The sequence below is a fragment of the Vipera berus genome (assembly GCF_964194415.1).
Source record: "Vipera berus genome assembly, chromosome: 2".
Taxonomy (NCBI): domain Eukaryota; kingdom Metazoa; phylum Chordata; class Lepidosauria; order Squamata; family Viperidae; genus Vipera; species Vipera berus.
This window is the reverse complement of record NC_138203.1, coordinates 92799262-92823134: the sequence shown is the minus strand read 5'-3', so window position 1 is coordinate 92823134 and position 23873 is coordinate 92799262. Positions and strand designations below refer to the sequence as shown.

The window sequence follows — 23873 nt, the reverse complement described above, 5'->3', positions numbered from 1 at the left end:
CAACCAAATGTCCCCTGTCATGCTTGTTTTAGGAAAAAGAAGGAAGGTGGAGGACTGCCACTCTGGATGTGTAACCTCTAGTCAAAAAATGCAAATAAAGTTGTGGTCAGCAAAGCCTATTTTCTCCGGGCCACCTTAGACTTCGCCTTTTTCAGATTGTCCTGTTGTTATGAATTAATCCCTCCTCCCCAATCCTCTAATCCACGGCTTTTCAACCTTTTCACCCATTGTACCACTTTTAGGATATGGCAACATCCAAGTACCACGAGTCGCCTAGCAAGGTGTCAAAAATGTGACCAAAAAAAAAGAAAAAAGTGATGAACTACAGGTAGTCCTCGACTTACAACAGTTCGCTTAGTGACTGTTTGAAGTTACAATGACACTGAAAAAAGTTCCCCCCAAGCCACAGCTGAGCAAGACACCTGCCTGCCTGCCTGCCCAGCAGCACTTCCTCCTGTCCGAGGTTTTCATTGTTGTGAGCATTTTTGTTGAGAATTGGCAGCGGGGGTGGGGTGGGGTGTTTGGTTTTTATTCCCCCCGTCTGCTGGGTGGTTACAGCAGGTTTTGGTCACTTCACATGACCCTGGGACACAGTGACCATCATAAATATGAATCAGTTGCCAGCTGGAGCCTGGCACTGATCCTGGTGCTTCCACAGAGCCTGACAGCCCCGAAGAAGCGCTGATCCTGGTGCTTTCGCTCAGCCCTGCAGCTCCAGCCATCTGTCGCTCAGGCTTGTGTGGTGCTGCCACCAGTTCAGCTCATTCCCCTGCCCCGCTACCACTTTTCTAGGATGGTCGCGTACCACCTGCCAGGTGCCAATGTACCACAGGTGGTACCCGTACCACTGGTTGAAAAGCCCTGCTCTAATCCAGCGGTCCCCAACCTTTTGGGCATCAGGGACCAGTTCCGTGAAGAGAGTTTTATCTGTGGACCGTAGGGTGTGATTTTGTGTGCTGCCTGCGTGCCGCGGCCCAGTACTGGTCCATGGACCGGGGGTTGGGGATCGCTGCTCTAATCCATGGTATGTATTATTAAAATGGCATTTTTTTAGGCGCGGGGGGAGGAATCGTTTAAGTTACCTTATCCTGCCCTAGCAAAGTCTGTTAAACATACATTTTTTGGAGGCCTGACACCAAAGTGTAGGCATCAGTGTGGCTTACTAATTATAGACTATATTAGCAGAGCAAGAATTTCCTGGCGCGCTCTCCAAAAGTGCTGGGATCACCGCTCGTGGGATTCCTGAGCAGAGGGCTGTTTTGATGCCATAATTCAGCCGAACCCTTGGTTCCATTCCGTAATCTCTTTGGCTTCTCCCATGACTGGCCTTTTGGTTACCATATCCAAGACCCCAAAAACATGTTGAGAAGGCAGATGAGCATCATAATGAATGGTGCGCTTCAATTCTGGAAGCCTGGATTTTAACACTCTACCGAATCCTGGCATTCACTGGTTATTCTTGCCTGCCTTAGCCTGGAGGGCAATTTTAGGAAAAATAGAAAGGAAAGGAGACAAATCTTTCTGAATGTGCTTTAAAGCTTTTTTTTTTTTTTGCTATTTGGAGTTGTATCTGCTATCTTTTTCTCTGACAATATACTTCGCCTGATTAATGATACTACTAGTTCACTGTTACGACCCATTCTTATATTTTATTCAGAAGGGTGTTTTACTTTCATTCTTTCCTAGAAAATACAAGTACAGTATTTATTGGTCTTAAATTAACTTGGAGAAGCTTTAAGGAGCTACAAGGGGAAGGGTTTCAAGGAGACTTGGCCCAGCCTGAAGTCTTTTGAGACTAATCTGCAGTTCACACATGAAGATACTAAACAGAAACCTGTTTTCATACATCTTCGCTCCTGTTTCAGAGCAGAGCAAGCACTTGTGAGTTTTAAAAAGAGAGTTGTTGGTCCAGGATCTTTACTTAAGTACTCTTGGAGATAAGGTTCATCACTTGAGAGCAAAATGACGGTGAGGTGCCTTATGGATGGTTAGAAATGCTTTAGTGTGGGCTGTGGTGTAATTTCAGGAATGTAGAAAATGCCGTTCCAAATTAAAATATAAATGGTTCTTTCATGACTCATAAAATGCATATGCTATTGTGCGTATGTAAAAAGAGGCCCACGTTGCAGTGTAGTACTAGACCTCAAAATGATACTTGAAATCTGACTATAAACACCTAAATAGCAACAACATACAAAGCATGAGCATATATGAGATTTAAAAGAAACAGTAAAGAATTGAAAATCCTCCAGAACCGAAAGAACATTGACAGCTGCAGGCATTAAGTAGATTAGTTAGATAAAATAATTTTGTCTCTTCCTAAAGGCATTGAAGTAGACCTTAGGACAGGACAGAGATAATTTGAAAAGATAATTGGGTGGTTGGAGGAGTGTAAACGTAGCAATTGTTTGTAACTGTTTAAAGCAGCCATATCTTCCTAGAATATCATGTGACTGTTTTCCACCTGCTTCATGATTCCAGGAAAAGTGCAGTTGCTTTCAACAGTTGCAGCCATGTGCTTAATTCACAACTGCATTGAATGGTGCTAGTAATGCTACTTTCCCAAATTTTTCTGAGAAAGACATTTGGTGTGTGTGTGTGTGTGTGTGTGTGTGTGTGTGCAGTGGTTAGAATGCAGTATTGCAGCTAACTGCCCATAGCTAGGAGTTTGATCCTGACCAGCTCTAGGTAGACTCAGCCTTCCATCCTTCTGAGATCTATAAAATGAGGACCCAGATTGTTGGGGGCAATAGGCTGACTCTTTAGTAGTAGTAGTAGTAGTAGTAGTAGTAGTGATGATGATGCCTGGAAACAGAATAATAATTAATAATAATAATAATAATAATAATAATAATAATAATAATAATAATAATAATAATAATAATAATAATAATAATAATAATACAAATAGACCTACAAATAGAAATAGAAAGACTGTGGCAAAGGCAAGCAAGGGTAGTACCAATAGTAATAGGCGCCTTGGGTGCAATCCCAAAATAACTGGAGCACCACTTGAACAGCATTGGCATTAACAAATTTTCCATTAGTCAATTGCAAAAGGCGGCCTTACTAGGAACTGCTTCCATCCTGCGACGATATCTATAATACCATCAAACATCCACATCTGCCTACCCCAGGTCCTTGGTAAGGACTCGATAGGTAGACAAAAATGCCAAATCCAGTCTGAACATCTGGCTGACTGTGCGATGAATAATAATAATAATAGTAATAGTAATAATAATAATTTGGAAGGGACCTTGGAGGTCATCTAATCCAACCCCCTGCTCAGACAGGAAACCCTATACCATTTCAGGCAAATGGCTGTCCAGTCTCTTCTTAAAAACTTCCAGTGTTGGAGCATTCACCACTTCTGGAGGCAGATTGTTCTATTGATTACTTGTTCTAACTTTCAGAAAATTTCTCCTTAGTTCTAGGTTGCTTCTCCTTGATTAGTTTCCATCCGTTGCTTCTTGTCCTGCCTTCAGGTGCTTTGGAGAATAGCTTGACTCCCTCTTCTATGTGGCAGCCCCTGAGATATTGGAAGACTGCTATCATGTCACCCCTCACCCTTCTCTTCATTAGACTAGACATAGTAAACCGCTTAGAGAGTACTGGAAAAACACTATAGAGCAGTATATAAGTCTAAGTGCTGGTCAGCGTGCTGTATTGAAGTAGTGCTGTCTTTTCTCTCTGCCTATCTTAGATCTTTTGCTGGGAGCACATATTTTGTGTTACAAAACTCAAGCATTTTTTATGGACCTCCCACTAAGTCCATGTTCACTTAGCTTCAATAGTTTTCCTCTCAGATTCATAACAAGGCCAATGGCAATTTGTTCTATTCTGGGTTCTTAGATTTATAAACTCTCCCTTCTAAGCAGGGATTTTACATATTCTGATTAAATGTTTTCTTAAAAATTAGCAAAAGGTGAAGGAAGCGCTGTACAAGAGCAGAGCAAAATTTCGGGAGGAAGCTGTAAAAAAAGCATTAGCTAAAAACACAAACTGGTTTAAAACTGATGTTATTTGCAGATTTCTGAGGAGGGAACGAGGAGGGATACAGCCAAATATTGAGTTGTATACTATTAAATCCCTACTGAATATAAGATGCATGCCTTTGTGTTATCGGTAGAAATTTCCATTTTTACTGTAGGTAATCTTGGCTTACAACCATAATTGGGACTAGAATTTCTGTTATTAAGCAAAGCAGTCATTAAGTGAGTCACATCTGAATTTACAAAAAAAAATTTTTTGCCATGGTTATTAAGCAAATCACTGCAAGTGACTCACACGGTCAATAAGCGAATTTGGCTTCCCACATTAACTTTTCTTGTTGGAAGCCGGTGATTATGTGACACACACCCCCCCAAGTTGCTAAGCATCCAAATTTTGATCATGTGGCTGTGGAGATACTGTGACAGTCATACATGCAAAGACCAGTCATAAGTTACTTTTTTTTTCAGCGCCACTGTAACTTTGAACGGTCGCTAAACAAATGCTTATAAGTCAGAGGCTACCTGTATTCCCTTTTTATCTGGAAATGGAAACTGAAGTGTTTTACATTCTATAGCAGTTTTACATATCATATATCACTCTATTAATTCCAGGATTAAATTGTGGCAATTTAATTTTCTTTGTCTTCATTTTAAGGGAAGAAGTTTAAATGAGACAACTAGACTCAAGGGAAGAAAGCAACGTGTTAAACTGTGATTTGGACTTAAGGCCCATTAAAATCTCTGTGACCTTGCTTTGCCCTATACTCGCACAATAAATAAATGAGAGAATCTAGCTTAAGGACCTGAGTTTTGCTTGTGTGGATCCCATTTAATTTATACCCCCTTGTATTACAAAGACTTAAGAAGTGTGATCTAAAACTTTCAAAAGGATAGGATTCATGTCCCAAATACCAAGGTGTGTTTTATGGTGCTGTAGAATTAATTGTAGTGTTATGATCTAGTTGAGCAAAGATCAACTACTTAATAGCATCCAGAGCTATTTTCATAGTGCTTATGAGCAGAGGGAGCTATCCGAAGAACACCTGAAAGACTTCATTAGGGAATGTCCATCTGAAACCCTATACCCAAGGGTAGGCAACCTTGGCTCTTTTATGATTTGTGGACTTCAACTCCCAAAATTCCTGAGCCAGCATGGCTGGTTCAGGAATTCTGGGTATTGAAGTCCACAAGTCATTAAAGAGCCAAGGTTGCCTACCCCTACCATGTATATTTGAATGGTTGGAAGCTGAGAAAGGTCCCACTCAACCATTGTTATTTCTTTTTCTCCTCCATATTGTTTTGTCCTTCTGTTATTCTTTCTGTAACAGTAGTTAATCGAGAAACATTTCTTATCAAGAATTAGATAGTGCCAGTTGGCACAAGTCTACCTTAATGAATTAAACAATGTTGTAATTATGCTTAACTGTTTTCCCATCAAGCAAATAATGTGGTTTGTTCAAACAGATTCTAAGTTATTTCTCTTAGGACAAGCCAAGAAAAGAAGCTACAATCCATCTATACTTTATTACTCATTCCCTGAATGAATGAAGTGCGGACTAACAAGCTTTTTATTCATTGGTGACCTTAATATGGTCATGCAAATCACTTTAGAGTGTTTCTTCCCTTTTGGTGATTTTAGAGATTGGTTAAATATCATAAACTTATAGCTTGTAACAGTTAGACACATCTCCCCATTACTTCAGATTGTAATTTTATAATTCCTCCTTTTCTTTTCCACTTTTGTTTGCTTCAATTAAAAGTCCTTTTTGTTTGTGGTTATATTGATTTGACTAAATTTGATTACTTGATGTTCACCTTACAGTTCTAAAGGAGGAAGTTTCTAAATCTCTTATCTTTCTCTTTTTGGAAGTATAATGTTGTGGTATTTTTGATCAGCCCTTGTAGCCTCCCACTTTAATTATATCTGTATTCCCATGTACAGCATACACTTTATAAACAAAGCTTGCCTGCTGATACTGCATATAGACCTTTTCCCTTCCTCATTGGAGTAAAATCTGGAAAAAATACATTTCATGATGGGATATTCCCTTTAGTGAATCTGGAATAAAACAGATGTTTTCCCTGTTGCAGGTGGAAGCTACTTCATTTTCAATCTACGTACAGTATTTTCCATACTTGCATATTATTTCATACAGGAAACCTTCAACTTAACAGCCCCAGTTGGAACCAGAATGTTCATTGCTAAGCAAGGCAGTTGTTAAGGGAGCCGCACACAATTTTATGACCTTTATTTGCCACGGTTGTTAAGTGAATCACTGCAGCTGTTAAGTGAATTATGCAGTTATTAAGCAAATGCAGCTTCCCCCATTGACTTTGCTTATCAGAAGTTAGCTGGGAAGTTTCATATGGAAATCGCATGACCCCAGGATGCTGCAACCATTGTAAATAAAATGCCTGTTGCCAAGCGCCCAAGTTTCGATAATGTGATGCATGCACCGGTTGTAAGTCACCTTGTTAGTGCTTCTGATGGTCACTAAATGAATGGTTGTAAGTTAAGGACTACCTGTAAAGATTTGATCTTATCATTTAACGGCAAGAAAGATACAGAAAATGCTGGACTTCTATCTAATGACCATCCTCATTTTTTGCAGCCCAGATCCAGTATCCCTAAAAGAAAATGTACATGCGCATACTTTAAAAAAGCATTATATTATGTGTACTTGGAGCTTCCTTTTGGTAGCAACTAGACTTACTTTAAAGTAAATAAAAATGGGGGGGCGCATTATAGAAAATTCTAATTTCTACCTGAAAGCTAAGTTAATGAGGCAGTATTCTGTATGTTTTAGGTTCTGCGCTGTGCCTGGTAGAATTATCTGGGCTAAAACCAGCAACTTTCAACCCAAAAAATAAACTTGAAGCAAATAATGTTAATACTAGCATAAACAGCTCCAGATTACAATGTGGCTGCAATAATCTTTAGTATTTCAGTAGGTGGCAGCACTTGGCTGATCTTATCTATGTTTTGAAGCTAAGCCAAGTTGGACTTGGTTAGCATGTGGAATACTTAGAAAATCCCAGGGCTTTAGGCTAGATGGAAGGTTGAAAGAACATCCCAACAGAAGGCAACGATAAGCTTTTTTTTTTTTACTGCTGCCAAGAACACTCTATAACCATGAGTCAAGCTCAACTTGAAAGAGGCTCCATCTTTTTGATTTGCCCTAATTGTAGTTTCCAGATCCTCTTCAAAAACATTTTTAATACCCTGAAATAGGCGACTCTGTTTATTATAATGTGGATAAAGATGGACACCCACACAGCTGGCTCATGAGTTGAAGTTGATAAAATTCACTGTGTGCTACTCCTCATACTACATACCGCACTTTACATTTAAAAGTATGCTTAAGCACCTTTTTTGGACCCAGTCTGCCCAAGCAGCAAATGAATACAGTAAAATCATCATGTTGACTGTCAACTAGGTTAAAACAATAAATCAACCTATAGGAACCAACTTTCCTAGAACCAAATAAAAAAATTAGCAGAGCAGTGTTGATCTAACGTTGCAGTTAAATTACAACTCAGTTCCTTCTTTGTCCTCCTTCCTTCTCTCCCCTTTTTGATGTTAATGTTAAACAGGTTTTTACTTTCCCTTGCAGATTCTTCCTATTCAGAACCTCCAGATGTCCAGCAACAACTGAATCACTATCAGTCGGCAGCCTTGGCAAGGAACAATAACAACATTAGCCCCGTCCCGCTTTCTGGAGGAGACCAGAAAGCTGAAGCCATCCTTAACTGTGAATTTTGTGAATTCACTTCGGGTTACATTCAGAGCATTCGGCGTCATTATCGTGACAAACATGGAGGGAAGAAGTTATTCAAGTGCAAAGACTGTTCATTTTACACCGGCTTTAAGTAAGTTGCTACATTGGAGAGCTAAGGGTTGTTCTGTTGCCAATTGAGCAGCTATTCATTTAATCCTGGCAATTTGTGATGGTCTGTTGGAATGACCTTGGGAGACAGGAGGAAGAACTGCAATCTAGACAACATTCTGGTAAGTGAGTCCAAAGAAGGGATATGTCAAGGATGACACTTTGGTAGCTACATGCCTCTGTGTTTCAACTTGCCTTTAGATTAAGCGAGGGGGTGGGCCGAGGTTAAACAGAGAAATGAAACTTCTACGATTCAGCTGAAGACTGTTAGAGTTTTTCAAGGACACCAGTACAGGTGTGGATTTGAAGCAGACGGTTTCCATAACAGAATGAACTTGTTTATATAGACTAAGTTAGATGTCGAGGGTTTGGCCGGAAAAATTATTGTTTAAGTCTAAGAATTGGTGTTGGAACCTCAGAGTTAGTTTTGCCTCAACATTACCATGCAGTATATTAAATAAACAGTAAGATTTTCAGAGACGGAATGAACCTGGAGTTTTATTTTGATTCTCGGGCTGGATGTTGACAGGTTAGGCTGGAGAAAGCATGTCATAAGGGAGACTCCCTAGTCTTCAGGAGAGTAAAAAGAGAGATTTTCACCCTTGCAAAATTCTATTACTCTAACCCTAAAATAAAGGTAGTGTAAGTGCTCGTGGATGGTGCTACTTGTCTGGACCACCTGAAGGGCTGACGCAATTTGTCAGTAGACCTGCATTTCCTATATTTCTGTATTGTGACTTAAGCTTCCATATCTTGATGTTTATGTCCTATTTACACAGTGGGGGGAAAAAAGCATCTCCTTGTACTAAATACTGCAAACTCACCCACTTATTAGCAGTACTAAGATATAACGTGCTTCTAGTCTTTGTCGTGGAAAAGTAGTCAAAAATATTTGCTTTATTGTACAGCCCAATAAATATCAGCTCAGAAAGATATCACTGGATTCACTGCTAGATCAGTGACTACAGGATTGCAGTCTCAGTTTTAGAGTTTGAGACAAGATGGTAGAAATGAGTAAGGAAGGGAACTGTAACCTATATTGCTAGAAATACCTACGAAAATTTGAACACTTAATCCAGGGGTCTTCAGACTTGGCCCTTTTATGACTTGTGGACTTCAACTCCCAGAATTCCTCAGCCAGGCACGCTGGCTGAGGAATTCTGGGAATTGAAGTCCACAAGTCATAAAAGGGCCAGGTTTGAAGGCCCCTGACTTAATCCAATAGACTACATATTGTTCGAATTAGAACTTCACTGTTTCCCATGTGAAGTGAAGTGTGGAAAACAGCAAGCTGCTTTCTCTTCTCTCCTGAAATCCACTTTGTCATTGAGGAAGTTGATCCTGTAAGGGCTGTTTCCCCTCGAAACATTCAAGTGTCTTTAAATAGTTGTCCTTTTTATATAGGGGTCCTTGGGATAGTTCTGTCTGTAATCCAGAACAATCCAGTGGGCAGCACAAGACGCAAAGGGCTATGTGCTTGTGGATAATTGGATAAACCTCTCTATCAGCTGAAATATGCATAAGACAGAAAAATGGGTGAAAACCTATTGGTGTGTGAAGTGTGCACATTTTTGCAAACAGCTCCATTGGCTATTCTCTTGTGGTCTTCACTCTTAATATGGTCTTCACTCTGCCACACACAGATTGCGGCTGTGTCATGTAGAAATAGCCTTGGCGCTGACGGTGCTGCACTTGTACATTTGCAGCTTCAGTAAAGTTATGTGTGCATAGGCTGAGAGGGACTGTGCAAACACAGTTCTTCCAGCAGCGCTTTGCCTTATCTCTTTAGTTAAAGTTGACATTTGGCCCGAAGGGAGAAGAATTTAGAAACCTGCCTTGGGGAATATAATAGTGAATTCTTATTGACTTCCTGTAGGGTTCTGCGGTCAGCAAAATCTTCCTTCTCTTATGTTTTTGAATTCCCTAAAGTTGGTTTTAATGCTTTTCAAAAGAAACTTCATAAATGGTTCCTGGAGTTTTCGGATAAAAAAACTTTGAAAATGGAGTTACGCTCTACTTTGTGTGCGTCCTTTGGAAGGAACGATGTATTATATAAGTTATATGATCCTGCAGTTACTTTGCAAGGATAGATCCTAGTTCAGATACAGTCTGCATACAAAGTACTGGGTAATCCGTACTTTGAGAACATTTTCTGCATCCCGATACTTTTTTTGTGCATGAACACACTTTGACAACCATGTGAGGAGGTATGTCCAGATGTCTCAATCAGCGGGATATGGATTTCCCATTCTGTTTGTATGGATGGATTGATATTATGAGTTAGTGGATAAGTTTCCTATTTTGAGATGAATTCCTTTATTTCCTTAAAATGCCTTTCTGTGGCCATACTGTACATACCCAACCTGTACCCTTTGGAATACATGCCAGTTATCTATAGGTGCTTTAAATACATTTGAAATTGGAGCCAATATAACATTGATCTAGGGCAGGGTAGGCAACCTTGGCTCTTATGACTCATGGACTTCAACTCCCAGAATTCCTGAGCCACCATAACTAGGTCAGAAGTCCACAAGTCATAAAAGAGCCAAGGTTGCCTACCCCTAATCTAGGCAGTACAGGTAGTCCTCGACTTATAACAGTTCATTTAGTGACCATTCAATGTTACAACGGCACTAGAAAACATGATTTATGACCTTTTTTCACAGTTATGACCTTTGCAGCATCCCGATGAGCATGTGATCAAAATTCAGGTGCTTGGTTCATGTTTATGATGATTGCAATGTCCTAGGGTCATGTGATCACCTTTTGTGACCTCCTCACAAGAAAAATCAATGGGAAAGCCAGATTCACTTAACAGCCAGGTTACTAACTTACCAACTGCAATGATTCACTTAACAGCTGCGACAAGAAAAGTTGTAAAAATGAGACAAAACTCACTTAACAAATGTCTCACTTAACAACAGGAATTGTGGTTCTAAGTCAAGGACTACCTGTATTCAAATATCCATTAACATAATCCTAATTAGGCTTAATCTGTATTAAGTTCCAGATGGCGCTTGGGTCTATACCCATCGCTCTCACTCACAGCCCAGTTGATGCCTTGGTTGATGCCTGGGAAAAGGCGGCCACTGAGGCACTCAACTGTGTTGTACCCTTGCGACCCCTGACCCGGCGCAGATCCCGTTGGGCTCTATGGTTTTCTGTGGAGCTCCGGGAGATGAAGCGTCGGAGACGGGGTCTAGAGAGCAGTTGGAGGTCCAGCTGTTCCGAATCTGACCGATTGCAGTTAAGAACCTTCATAAGGTCTTATCTTGCTGCAATGAGGACAGCGAAGGCTAATTACTTCGCTGCCCTCATTGCGTCCGCAGATAATTGCCCGGCCGCCCTGTTTAGCGTGACTCGCTCCCTCCTTAATCAGGAGGTGAGAGAGGAGCCCTTACAGGGGCGGGCCGAGGAGTTTAGTCATCATCTGACGGACAAAATCGCTCAGATCCGGGCCGGTTTGGACTCTAACTGCGCAGAGTCTGATATGGAGGAATCGGACGGTCTTGAGCATGTTATCTGGACTGAGTTCAATCCTGTTTCCCCTGATGATGTGGACAGGATTATGGGGAGGCTGAGTTCCACCACCTGTTTATTGGACCCGTGTCCCTCTTGGCTAATTTATGCGGCTCGGGAGGAGACACGAAGCTGGTTCCAGGCAGTAATATCTGCCTCTTTGAGTGAGGGTGTCTTCCCCGCCGCTTTGAAGGAGGCGGTGGTGAGGCCCCTTCTCAAGAAGCCTGCCCTGGACCCAGCGATTTTAAACAACTATCGTCCTGTCTCCAACCTTCGCTTTCTGGCGAAGGTTGTTGAGAGTGTGGTGGCGCATCAGCTTCCTCTGTTCCTGGAGGAAACTGATTATCTGGACCCATACCAATCGGGTTTCAGGCCCGGGTACAGCACGGAGACGGCATTGGTTGCGCTGGTGAATGATTTCTGGCGGGCTCGGGACAGGGGTTGCTCCTCTGTCCTAGTTCTATTAGATCTCTCAACGGCTTTTGATACCATCGACCATAGTATCCTATTGTGGCGTCTCAGGGGGTTGGGAGTGGGAGGCACTGTCTTGCAGTGGTTCTCCTCCTATCTCCTGGGCCGCTCGCAATCGGTGTTGACGGGAGGGCAGAGGTCTGCCCCGAGGTCTCTCGTTTGTGGAGTTCCTCATGGGTCGGTTCTCTCTCCCCTCCTGTTCAACATCTATATGAAGCCGCTGGGCGAGATCATTCGTGGTTTCGGAGTGGGGTATCATCAGTACGCTGATGATACCCAACTTTTTTTCTCCACCCCGAACCAACCCAGTGATGCCCTCGCCGTGATGTCCCGTTGCCTGGAGGCGGTCCAGGTCTGGATGGGGAGAAACAGGCTTCGTCTCAATCCTGCCAAGACTGAGTGGCTGTGCATACCGGCATCTCGGACTAATCAGTCCATTCCATCTTTAATGATGGGGGGTGAGGTGTTAGCCCCCATCGATAGGGCTCGCAACTTGGGCGTCCTCCTGGATTCGTGGCTCATTTTTGAAGACCATATAGGAGCCGTGACCAGGGGGGCTTTTGCCCAGGTTCGCCTGGTACGCCAGTTGTGGCCCTACCTGGACCGAGATGCCCTGCACACAGTCACTCATGTGCTCGTGACCTCCCAATTGGACTACTGCAACGCTCTCTACATGGGGCTGCCCTTGAGGACCACTCGGAGGCTCCAGCTGGTGCAGAATGCAGCCGCGCGGGTTGTGATGGGGGTTTCCCGATACTCCCATGTAACACCTCTACTCCGCGAGCTGCATTGGCTCCCGGTTGCCCTCCGGGTGAGATTCAAGGTGCTGGTGATGACCTATAAAGCCCTGAATGGCTTGGGTCCGGGATATCTGAGGGAACACCTGCTGCCGGCATCAAGCTCCCTTCGTCCTGTGCGCTCCCACAGGGAGGGTCTTCTCAGGGTACCGCCGGTAAAAGATTGCCGGCGGACAATACCCAGGGGGAGGGCCTTCTCTGTGGGTGCGCCGGCCCTTTGGAACCAGCTGCCTGTAGAGCTTAGGACTGCCCCTGACCTTCGCTCATCCCACCGGGACCTGAAGACCTGGCTCTTCGAGCTTTCTGGCCTGGACTGAGAGTATTAACTGGGGTTTTAATTGTATTTTAATTGTAATTGGGGGTTTTAGTTCAAGGTTAGTGTAATCATTTTAATTGTTTTTTATTTTTGTAACTTCTTGTATTGTTTTTAAAAAATCTTGTGAACCGGCCTGAATTCCTACGGGAGAAGGGCGGTATATAAGTCTAATAAAATAAAATAAAATAAAATATTGGTTAACGTAACATTTATTCCTACCTAAAAAAAGGGAACAAAGAAATCAAGTAAAAATGTGGCTTGAGTTCATTCATCAGCTAAGCTATAGTTTACTGTCGTTTTGGTTTGATCAATAAAAAAAAGATAATTGTACTAAGCCTTAAACCATGGTTTACTAAATAACGTCTGAGTTGACACAAACCATTATTGTTTAACTTGAGTCAGACCTAGCTTTTATTTGTATCAGTTCCTGGTAACACTAAAACCCCTCCGTTCCTTAAGTCGGAGGAATTTGTCTTGACAAATTTGTATAGCATGCCTCTAAATGTTGATGTCTGTAGCTTCTGTCACACACACACACAAATATATTACTCAAAGGTTAAGGTTCTCTCCGCTTATCTGAGCTTGTGTACTACTCTTTGTGTTTGTAGATCTGCTTTTACTATGCATGTGGAAGCGGGGCATTCAGCAGTTCCAGAGGAAGGACCCAAAGATCTCCGTTGTCCTCTCTGTCTCTACCACACCAAATATAAACGGAACATGATTGACCACATTGTCCTTCATAGAGGTAAAGAACTTTACATGAATGGATCAGTGACCTTCCAAGGTCTTTGCGTGTGGCTCCTCATTACTCACTGGAAAACATGGTGCCTAGGAGAGTGCAAGAATTGCAACATCCATGATCGTTTGTCAATTTTCAGCATACAGATGATATAGGGATGGCATAAGCATGTGGCTTAATGCTGGGTTGTTGTTTTTTTTTTTTGAATGCTGTAGATCAGAGGCGGGGAACGATGGCCCCTGTATGACTTGCGGACTTCAATTCCCAGAATTCCTCAGCCGGTATGGCTGGCTTAGGAATTCTGGGAGTTGAAGTCCACAATTCATAAAAGGACCATCGTTTCCCCACCCCTCTGGCTATCATTGCTAAAAACCATTCTGAGATAAGAATCACATGGAAACATAATATTTAAAAAAAACAACCCTAAGAAAGCTTCCAGAACCCTCATTGGAAGTCTAGAAAAGAAAGAAGGCCATTGTGGCTACCAGCCTTCAAAAAGTTGCTTATTCATGGGATATATAGAAATGTGGAGAAGAAGAAGTGAGCCTGATTTGCTGCCATCTGTAACTCAATGCTTGCCACATTTGTACTTGCGACGAAGACTTGCCCTTACAAGCTCTGTGGATGTGTGCCTATCATAAAAATGCTCATGTGATCCTGGTTTCCATATCACCTTAGGCCTAGGTCAGGGGTAGGCAACCTCGGCTCTTTTATGACTCATGGACTTCAACTCCCAGAATTCCTGAGTCAGGAATTCTGGGAGTTGAAGTCCATGAGTCATAAAAGAGCCGAGGTTGCCTACCCTTGGCCTAGGTTGTCTTTCTATGCCTGGCATCAGATCTTACCTAGTCTTTACAGTGTTGGAAGCATTTAGCATGCTGAAAAGGCAAAATAATATCTGATTCTCTTGGCTACAGATTTATATGCTCTGAAAAGACAGCTGCTTAGAGTCCTCTTGGCTGGGAACCTTGCCCATAGTTATCAGCCTTGATGTTTTGAGATGGTCTGTTGGCTATCGAAACCACATATCCATGTGTTGGGGTGGAATTCTGCCTTATTGCATGCTGAGCAGCGTTCCTCAGCAGGGTAGTGGCACCGAAGCAATGAGTAGCATGTGCCATCTCTCCAGGGGAAGATATTTTCCTTTTTTGTGTTTCTGTTTGCAACTTACACAGTGGCTTGCCACTTCTTTTTATGCTTCTGCTGCTTCTGAGAATTTGAAGGGGGGGGGGAAGGCAGGAAAAAGCCAGAGCTTCTTCTGTAGTCATTTTCTCTGAATGTAGGGGAAGATCAGACTAATGACTTTGACAGATGCCCTTTTGATAGCATCCCAAAAAAGGGGGGGGGGTGTCTCTTTGGTGTCCAGATGCATGTAGCAGAATCCTGAAGCAGAAGTTAAGGAAACAGTTGCTGTTCCAGTTGAGCTTTAGGCCTGTGGGAGTTACGGGGCCGTGTAGCCCGATCCTGTTGGTCTTCCATGTTTGCAAAAAGGCTTTTGAAGATTAAATGGTGGGATTTGGAGGAAGGGAGAAAATAGGAATATGAATTAGAACCAGAATGGTACAACTTGCTGTAGCCAACTCACTACAGCCAATTCGCCCCAGTCCAATCGCCATGGACAACTTCCCGTGACCAACTCGCCAAGGGACAATTCGCCATGGGACAACTGGCAGCAGGACAATTCAACAATTCAATTTAATTTATGAAAACAATTTTAAGATTATTTTAATTTTTTGTCATTCGTATTTCATTTTGGTCCTCCCTTTTGCATCCTTTCTTTCATGATTCTAATTCGTTGATATTAGTGTAATTCTTGTCCCACGGCGAGTTGTCCCGTGGGCATGGCGAGTGGTTGTAGGCCCAATTAGAACCAGTGTTGGGTTTGTGTTATGCACTCTGAAATGCAGATCCTGTGCAACTCCTGTTCACGTTTCTGCTGTTTCTATGAAGAATGTGTTTCTTAAGAAACTCTTGAATTACAAATATGTATGAATTGAATTCAAATACTTTGGCCACCTAATGAGAAGGAAGGACTCACTGAAGAAGAGCCTAATGCTGGGAAAGGTTGAGGGCACAAGTCATAAGAGAGCCAAGGTTGCCTAGCCCTGCCCTAGTCCATGGGCTGTATGACTAATACAGCCTCTGGATTCTAATTTGTCCATCATCTCTAATATTCATTTTTACTTAATTTACTCAAATTAACTTTTTCCTGGGCAATGTTCTGAGTTTAATTACCTTGGCCACTAAATTCTAAATCCCAATTTTGCCCGACAGATCTCAGGTGTGAAAGCCTACATCAATATCTGACTTCCTTTTTTTCCTGCCAGTCAAGCCATGTTTGATTGAATGTTTGAAGCTTTAATTAGAAACTTTTCCCAAACAGTAGTACTCGTGACAATAATTTCACTGAAAATTCAAACAAGGAAGCCTACTCAGAAGCACGCCCATTGTTTCAAGGAAATGGCAAACATCCTTCAGATAGCATCACCAAAAAGCAAGCATTATCAGAGCCTTGGTGGAGCAGTGGGCTAATGCCTCCTTAAGTAACACCAGTTGCCTGCAATTAGTGCAGGTTCGCATCCCACCAGGCTCAAGGTTGACTCAGCCTTCCATCCTTCCGAGGTAGGTAAAATCAGGACCCAGATTGTTGGGGGCAATTAAGCTGACTTTGTAAAAATGCCGCTTGGGGTGTGTTGTGAAAGCCCTAATAAGCAGGCATATACATAGAATGAAGGCTACTGCTAAGCTTGTAAGCCGCCCTGAGTCTTCGGAGAAGGGCAGGATATAAATGGAATTAAAATTAAATTAAATTAATTAAAAAATTATCTGTTATTTCGCATGAAATCCATTAGCACCTGGCCTTCAGATTTTATCAACAAAAACTGAAAAGTTTGTTGTATCTGATTCTCTGGCACATGTTTCACAAAATACAGAGGACCTTGAGGTTTAGTGACGATCTACCATTAGCATTAGACAAAATGGGTCTCAGTTTGTGATCTATTGGTCGGAATCCACTTGAGCGCTTCAGAAGATCTTTTTTTTCTTTTCCCTTTCTTCTCTTTTTCTTAGTTCGCACTAGTTTTTCATCTTAACAGGTGTAGTCCTCGTCTTACAACAGGTTTTTTTTTGTGACTGTTCAAAGTTTAAGAACAGAAATTTTGGGCTCAATTGTGATCATGTCTCAAAGACTACCTGTATTTTTAAACTTCAACAAAGAATATTATTTTAAAAAGAAGGTCTACGGTATCTACACATATTTATAGCTGAAATCCCACAAGGAATCGTGTGAGATTTAGGCATTTTCACCCACCATCCCGTGTATTCGGTAATCTCCCAGGATTTCTAAACTCAAAAGTTTTTTGGAAGTAGGGAGAGAGGGAAAAAAGCCACAGCACTTGGAGGGCCATTTTCTGATTCCTTTCTTGGTTTTGGAATAGCATTCTTCCAGTGAAAATCAAAAATAACAAGTTCAGATATGTGCCAGAGAGACTTCTTAGGTAGAGTTGGGATTAAAATGCATACATTCTGTTTCCATTCAGATCCAATTAAGTTACGAGGTAGAATTTCTTGTGTAGTCGGAGTTAAGGGATATATGGGGAAGCAAATACGGATCTCATAGAAAAAGTGTTTCTCATTAAATAGGATGTTATCAGTCTGCCTAAGCCAATACTGAGCTGCTTGATTCAGTCATTCAACTGGAACACCAACCTAAGCAGGGGTTCAGCTAACCTCCTACAGGCCTAGTGGAAGGGAAATTCTGTGTATTTTATCAAGATTTGCAGGGCGATTTTTAGAGTAATTGTTGCATAGTTGCAAGGGTAGTAAAGAATTTACTTCTGACTTGTAAACGAGCTTGCTTTTCCTAACAAACTCGCCTCTTGAATCCTTTGGCACTCTTATTCTCAGGGCGGTGGGAACGCTAATCCTCAGCCAAAGGTTAAAGCTTTCTCATTTAGCCCAGATAATGTAATTAGCTAGCACCTTCTAATAAATCAAATTTTCAGCCTTTCAAATTTTCAGCCTTTCAAAAAATGCCCGTGCAGTTTACCAAATAATATATGCTTGAGGCCTTTAATTTTTTTTAAAAAAAAAATCTTGTTTCATCATGGTCAGCAGAATAAAATGATAGTTACAGTTGCAAGAAAAAGTATGTGAACCCTTTGGGATTACATGGAGTTTTGCATGAATTGGCCATAAAATGCGCTCTAAATGTCATGTAAGTCACAACAATAGAAAAACACAGTCTGCTTAAAATAATACTAGACAAACATTAGCTGTTGTCATGTTTTAATTGAACATAAGATGGAAACATTCACAGTGCAGGGTGGAAAAAGTATGTGAACCTTTGGACTTAATAACTGGTTGACCCTCCTTTGGCAGCAATAACTGCAACCAAACGTTTCCTGTAGTTGCAGATCAGACCTGCACAATGATCTGGAGTAATTTTGGACCACTCCTCTTCACAAAACTCTTTCAGTGTAGCAATATTCTTGGGATGTCTGGTGTGAATCGCTCTCTTAAGGTCATGCCACAGCATTTCAATTGGGTTGAGGTCAGGACTCTGACTCGGCCACTCCAGAAGGTGTATTCTGTTCTGTTGAAGCCATTGTTTTGTTGAATTACTTGTATGCTTTGGGTCATTGTCCTGCTGCATCACCCATCCTCTGCGGAGCTTCAGTTGGCAGACAGATGGTCATACGTTTTCCTGCAAAATGTCCTGATAAACACTGGAATTCATTTTCCCATCAATGACAACAATCCGTCCAGGCCCTGAGGCAGCAAAGCAGCCCCAAACCATGATGCTCCCTCCGCCATGTTTTACAGTGGGGATGAGGTTTTGATGTTGGTGTGCTGTGCCTTTTTTTCTCCACACATAGTGTTGTGTGTTTTTCCCAAACAACTCAATTTTGGTTTCATCTGTCCACAGTATATTTTGCCAGTAGTGCTGTGGAACATCCAGGTGCTCTTTTGCAAACTTCAAACGTGCTGCAATATTTTTTTTGGACAGCAATGCCTTCCTCTGTGGTGTCCTCCCATGTACTCCATTCTTGTTTAATGTTTTCCTTGTTGTAGATGTGTCAACAAAAATGTTAGCATGTGCCAGAGATTTCTGTAGTACTCTAGGATTCTTCTTTACCTCATTAAGCATTATGCGCTGTGCTCTTGCAGTCATTTTTACAGGACGACCACGCCTCGGGAGAGTAGCAACAGTGCTAAACTTTCTCCATTTGTAGACAGTCTGTCTTACTGTGGACACATGAACATCAAGGCTTTTGGAGATACTTTTGTAACCCTTTCCAGCTTCATGCAAGTCAACAATTCTTGATTGTAGGTCTTCTGAGAGCTCTTTTCTGCAAGGCATGGTTCACATCAGACAGTGCTTCTTGAGACCAGTAAACCCAAAACAGGTGTGTGTTTTTAAAGGGCAGGACAGCTGTCAGCAACACATCCAATATCATCACACTGGTTGGAGTCAAGGTTGGCTCACTCCTGGCTCCAATTAGCTCTTGGAGAAGTCATTAGGCTAGGGGTTCACATACTTTTTCCACCCTGCACTGTGAATGTTTCCATCTTATGTTCAATTAAAACATGACAACAGCTAATGTTTGTGTAGTATTATTTTAAGCAGACTGTGTTTTTCTATTGTTGTGACTTATATGACGTTTAGAGCGCATTTTATGGCCAATTCATGCAAAACTCCACGTAATCCCAAAGGGTTCACATACTTTTTCTTGCAACTGTATTTGGAAGTATGAGGAGTGTTTTTCTCCCTCACCTGCTGTTGCTTTTTTTTTTAAATACAAGGATAGTTGCTGTGCACAGGATATCAGTGCTTTGAGTTTTCAAAGCTTAGAGCAGGGGTGTCAAACTCAATTTCATTGAGGGCCGCATCAGCATTGCGGTTGCCCTCAAGGGGCCGGGTGGGTATGGCCAGGGTGAGCGTGGCCTACTGGGTGGGCGTGGCTAGAGTGCGTATGGCCTACTGGATGGGCATGGCCAGCTCTACATTGTTTGCATCAAGGGTGCCTATGGGGGCCTGGGCAGGAATGGGACAGATCTGAGGGTCTCTGGCAGAAGGAGGGTCTCTGGGCCAGGGCCAAGGCAGCGGGGGCCGTTCCCTCACTGTTTCCAGGATGGCTTTGCGGGCCACATGAAACCACTTTGCGGGCCAGATCTGGCCCCCGGGCCTTGTGTTTGACATGTCTGGCTTAGAGGAAGATAATGATTTCAGCATGATTCGAGGCAAACAGAACTGCATATTTACCACTGAAGTCTTATTAATACTGTTTTTCTTTTAAATTCTGAGAAACCATTCCTATGCAGGTATAAGCTGCAAATAAGAAATTCAGATTCTACAGACCACAATTTGAAAAGAGAGATGGATTTGACAATGGGCTAAGATCTCTGAGATTAAAGGACTAGCAATTAAGTTCAGATGGTTAAAGAGCGAGCTCTGCTCTCATCATGGCAAGGAAGAAAAAATAGGCCACCCTTTCCTGTTGTGTGCACCGGAAATCCATTGTGTGATGCACTTATATCATGCCCTGACTCAGGCTGTTCTTAATGGGAAGAAAGGGAAAATGAGTGCTTGGGTCACACACGACACGAGGTGTGATGACAAGGCAAACCAAGTACCTGTCTTATCTGTTGCCCAGTAAATGTTTGATTTGGCCTTTGAATTACAGTTGCTGTCAGACCTGCCACCACTTAAACCTCTAAACCAGACATGTCAAACACAAGGCCCGGGGGCCAGATCCGGCCCGCGAAGTGGTTTCATGCAGCCCGCGAAGCCATCCTGGAAACAGTGAGAGAACGGCCCCCACTGCCTTGGCCCTCCTTCTGCCAGAGACCCTCAGATCTGTCCCACTCCTGCCCAGGCCCCCATAGGCACCCTTGATGCGAACGATGTAGAGCTGGCCACGCCCACTCAGTAGGCCACACCCACCCTGGCCATACCCACCCGGCCCCTTGAGGGCAACCTCAATGCTGATGCGGCCCTCAATGAAATTGAGTTTGACACCCCTGCTCTAAACAGAAGCAATCCTTGGCTCCATTTGTTGAGGAAGGTATAATTTTATTAGAAGTCAAGCGTAGTGCAGTAATGCATAGACAGAACTGAGAATCATGCACCAAAATCCCTAAGTTCAACTTTTCCCTCCCTTAACTGCCTCCCATCACTGACACGTATCTCTCCCCCCCCCAAAATGACCAATCGGGTTCATGCAAGAAGCATAGGTTGATAGGCAGCTGCCCTCTTTTCCCAGCCGGGTGACCTTGAGGCAGCATCTTGGGGAGATAACAGCAGTTACTTTCATTTTCCCCCAAGCATTCCCCCTCCCAATCACCTTCCCCAGCGTTCAAGGCAGACTATCCCCACATGGTAGTGAGGCACAAGAAAGTGTCAGATGGCAGCTGATAGTTTAAGCTCTTTCTGTAGGCTAGTTCTCAGATAATTTAATAACCTACATGGAGGCCATGGTTCCATAGGAGATGGTATGTTGAGAGTTGACATTTTTTGAAAAAGTGCTACTGCCTGAAAAATATACTTCCACACTATCTGGGGCTGTGAACATGACCCAGTAATAGCTTATTTGTTCGACTTCTTTCAAAAGATGATCCTTGTTCCCCCTCTTCCCTACTGGGGATGCGTGGTAGCTCGCTTGCCTACAGGTAGTCCTCGACTTACAATCATTTGTGTAGTAAATTAAGGATTGCGCTGAAAAATTTACTTGCAACCAGTTCTTAACGATGGTTGCAACGTTGCCACAGTCAACGTTGGTTGTCATTTGTGACCTTCCCAGACAGCTTCCAACAAGCAAAGTCAGTGAAGGAAGGAGGAAGGGTAGTTTGCAAGTCACGATCATGTGATGTCTTGTTTAATGATTGTACTCCTTAAGTGATGGATTTTCCAGTTCTAATTGTGGTTTTAAGTCAAGGACTACTTCTATTTATTTACCTGTTTGTTCATTTTATCTGAATGATTTATTTATTTATTTATTTAATCCTGCCTTCATTCTTTTTACAAATAACTTAAGGTGTTGAACCTATGTAATACTACTACTACTTCTTATATTCTCCACAATAACAACCTTGTGAGGTGAGCTGGGCTGAGAGAGAGAGAGAGAGAGAGAGAGAGTGACTAGCCCAGGGTCACCCAGCTGGCTTTCATCATCATCATCATCATCATAAAAGTTGGAAGGGACCTTGGAGGTCATCTAGTCCAATCCCCTGCTCAGGCAGGAAACCCTTCTGGAGGCAGGTTGTTCCACTGGTTAATTGTTCTAACTGTCAGGATGTTTCTCCTTAGTTCTAGGTTGCTTCTCCCCTTGATTAATTTCCATCCATTTCCTGCCTTCGGGTGCTTTGGGGAATAGCTTGACTCCCTCTTCTTTGTGGCAGCCCCTGAGATATTGGAGCACTGCTATCATGTCCCCCCTTGTCCTTCTCTTCTTTAAACTAGACAGACCCAATTCCAGCAGCCGTTCCTTATATGTTTTAGTCTCCAGTCCCCCAATCATCTTTGTTGCCCTAGTCTGTACTCTTTCTAAAGTCTCAACATCTTTTTTACATCCTGGTGACCAAAACTGGATGCAGTATTCCAAGTGTGGCCATAACAAGGCATTGTAAAGTGGTATTAATACTTCACGTGATCTTGATTCTATTCCTCTGTTAATGCAGCCTAGCACTGTGTTGGCTTTTTTGGCAGCTGCAGCACACTGCTGGCTCATATTTAAGTGATTGTCCACTAAGGCTGTGAGATCGCTCTCACAGTTGCTTCTATTGAGCAAGGTACCCCTTATACTATACCTAAGGCAGACTAGAATTCACAGTCTCCCACTTTCTAGCCTGGTGCCTTAACCATTCTTGCAACCTCCATTATTTTAATCATTTTTTTCTACCAGTTTAGACTTTAGTTTCTGCAAAGAAGCAGCAGAATTCAAACTAATTACAGCACGCTTAATTGTTTCCATTGTAGGAAATGCCTTTATTTAATCTTGGGAATTGTGCACACATTATTATTATTTATATCAAAAACTTAAGAAAAAGATGCACGTTCTTGCAAATAATTCTTGCAAGAATTATTTGCTGTGTATTTTCTCTGCTTCCCCCCCCCCCGCGCACGCACACACACACACACATATCTTTCCACCAAACAAGGAGGAAAGGGAAGGAAAGTTCTGTTGGGTGAGTGGAAATTCACTTGCATGAAGTTGGTTGGTTTCAGAGTGTCCTCCTGCTTGCTGTTTCTTTTGAAGCTCATTCTAAGGAGTTGCCCTTAATCTTGACAGCTACAAATGGGGATTTTTGAGAGACCCCTTAAAGACAATAAGATATTTCATCAGATCCCCAAAAGATTGCCTTCAGTTGGCAAATATACACAGATGAAGACGTAGAGGAGGAAAGCTGTTAAAAGAATGATAGAAGACCGATGGGATGCAAAAAATAAAAATCTGGCAAATTTGATTAGAACACCATTTTAGGCCCTCAAAAAAAACCCCACAGCAACCACTCATTACAACAATAATCGACCATATAAAGTCTTAACGTTGCTAAACAAGCATCTGTTTTAGAGAAAAGCTGTTGCCCGCTTTGTAATAAAGTCAAATTTTACTATTTCTGATTCAGCTACTATGCACTAGCATCCAATTTCAAGCCCTTCTGCTGAGGAATAATAGCATTCAGGCTTGCAATAACTTCCAATGGAAATAGAAGTGTTCTCCTACAACAATTTTGAAGTCCAAAGTAGCCAGTTAATATGTTTATTGTTCCGCTTTGCTCTGCTCTCCCTTTTTTTTTTTTAAAGGCAAATGGAACATGCCAGAGCAGCATTTGGAAACACTTCTCATTTTTCAGGGCCATTTTTGGGGAATCTTGGCTAGAACAAAACAGAAGTGGACAATCTTTGAATTACCTATTCCATCTCTCATGAATGAGTTGGTTTTAAGTTTCAGTAACTAGCTGGATAATCTGATGTAGGTGGGCTCAGAAGTAATGAGTTCAGTGAAATTTACTCCCAAGGACACAGCCTGGGCATATTTGCAAAACTAGAACCATCATGAGAATTGGGACAGAAAGTGGGTCAAAGGGTGGAGTTTTCAATGACAAGTACAGGTAGTCCTCGAGTTACGACCGCAATTGACCCCAGAATTC

General features: G+C 42.3%; 1 protein-coding gene across 11 annotated transcripts in view; it reads left to right on the top strand.

The window, feature by feature from the left end:
* ZNF462 (zinc finger protein 462) overlaps positions 1-23873 on the top strand; it is a 175472-nt gene that overhangs the window by 140353 nt on the left and 11246 nt on the right. For 9 of the 11 annotated variants that reach the window (XM_081320586.1, XM_081320584.1, XM_081320582.1 and 6 more), the window contains 2 exons: positions 7607-7862; positions 13591-13727. In XM_081320586.1, the coding sequence (XP_081176712.1) occupies positions 7607-7862; positions 13591-13727 (393 nt within the window). Of the gene's footprint in view, positions 1-7606; positions 7863-13590; positions 13728-23873 lie in introns of those variants that run through there. The other 2 variants (XM_081320578.1, XM_081320577.1) reach the window with 1 other exon arrangement.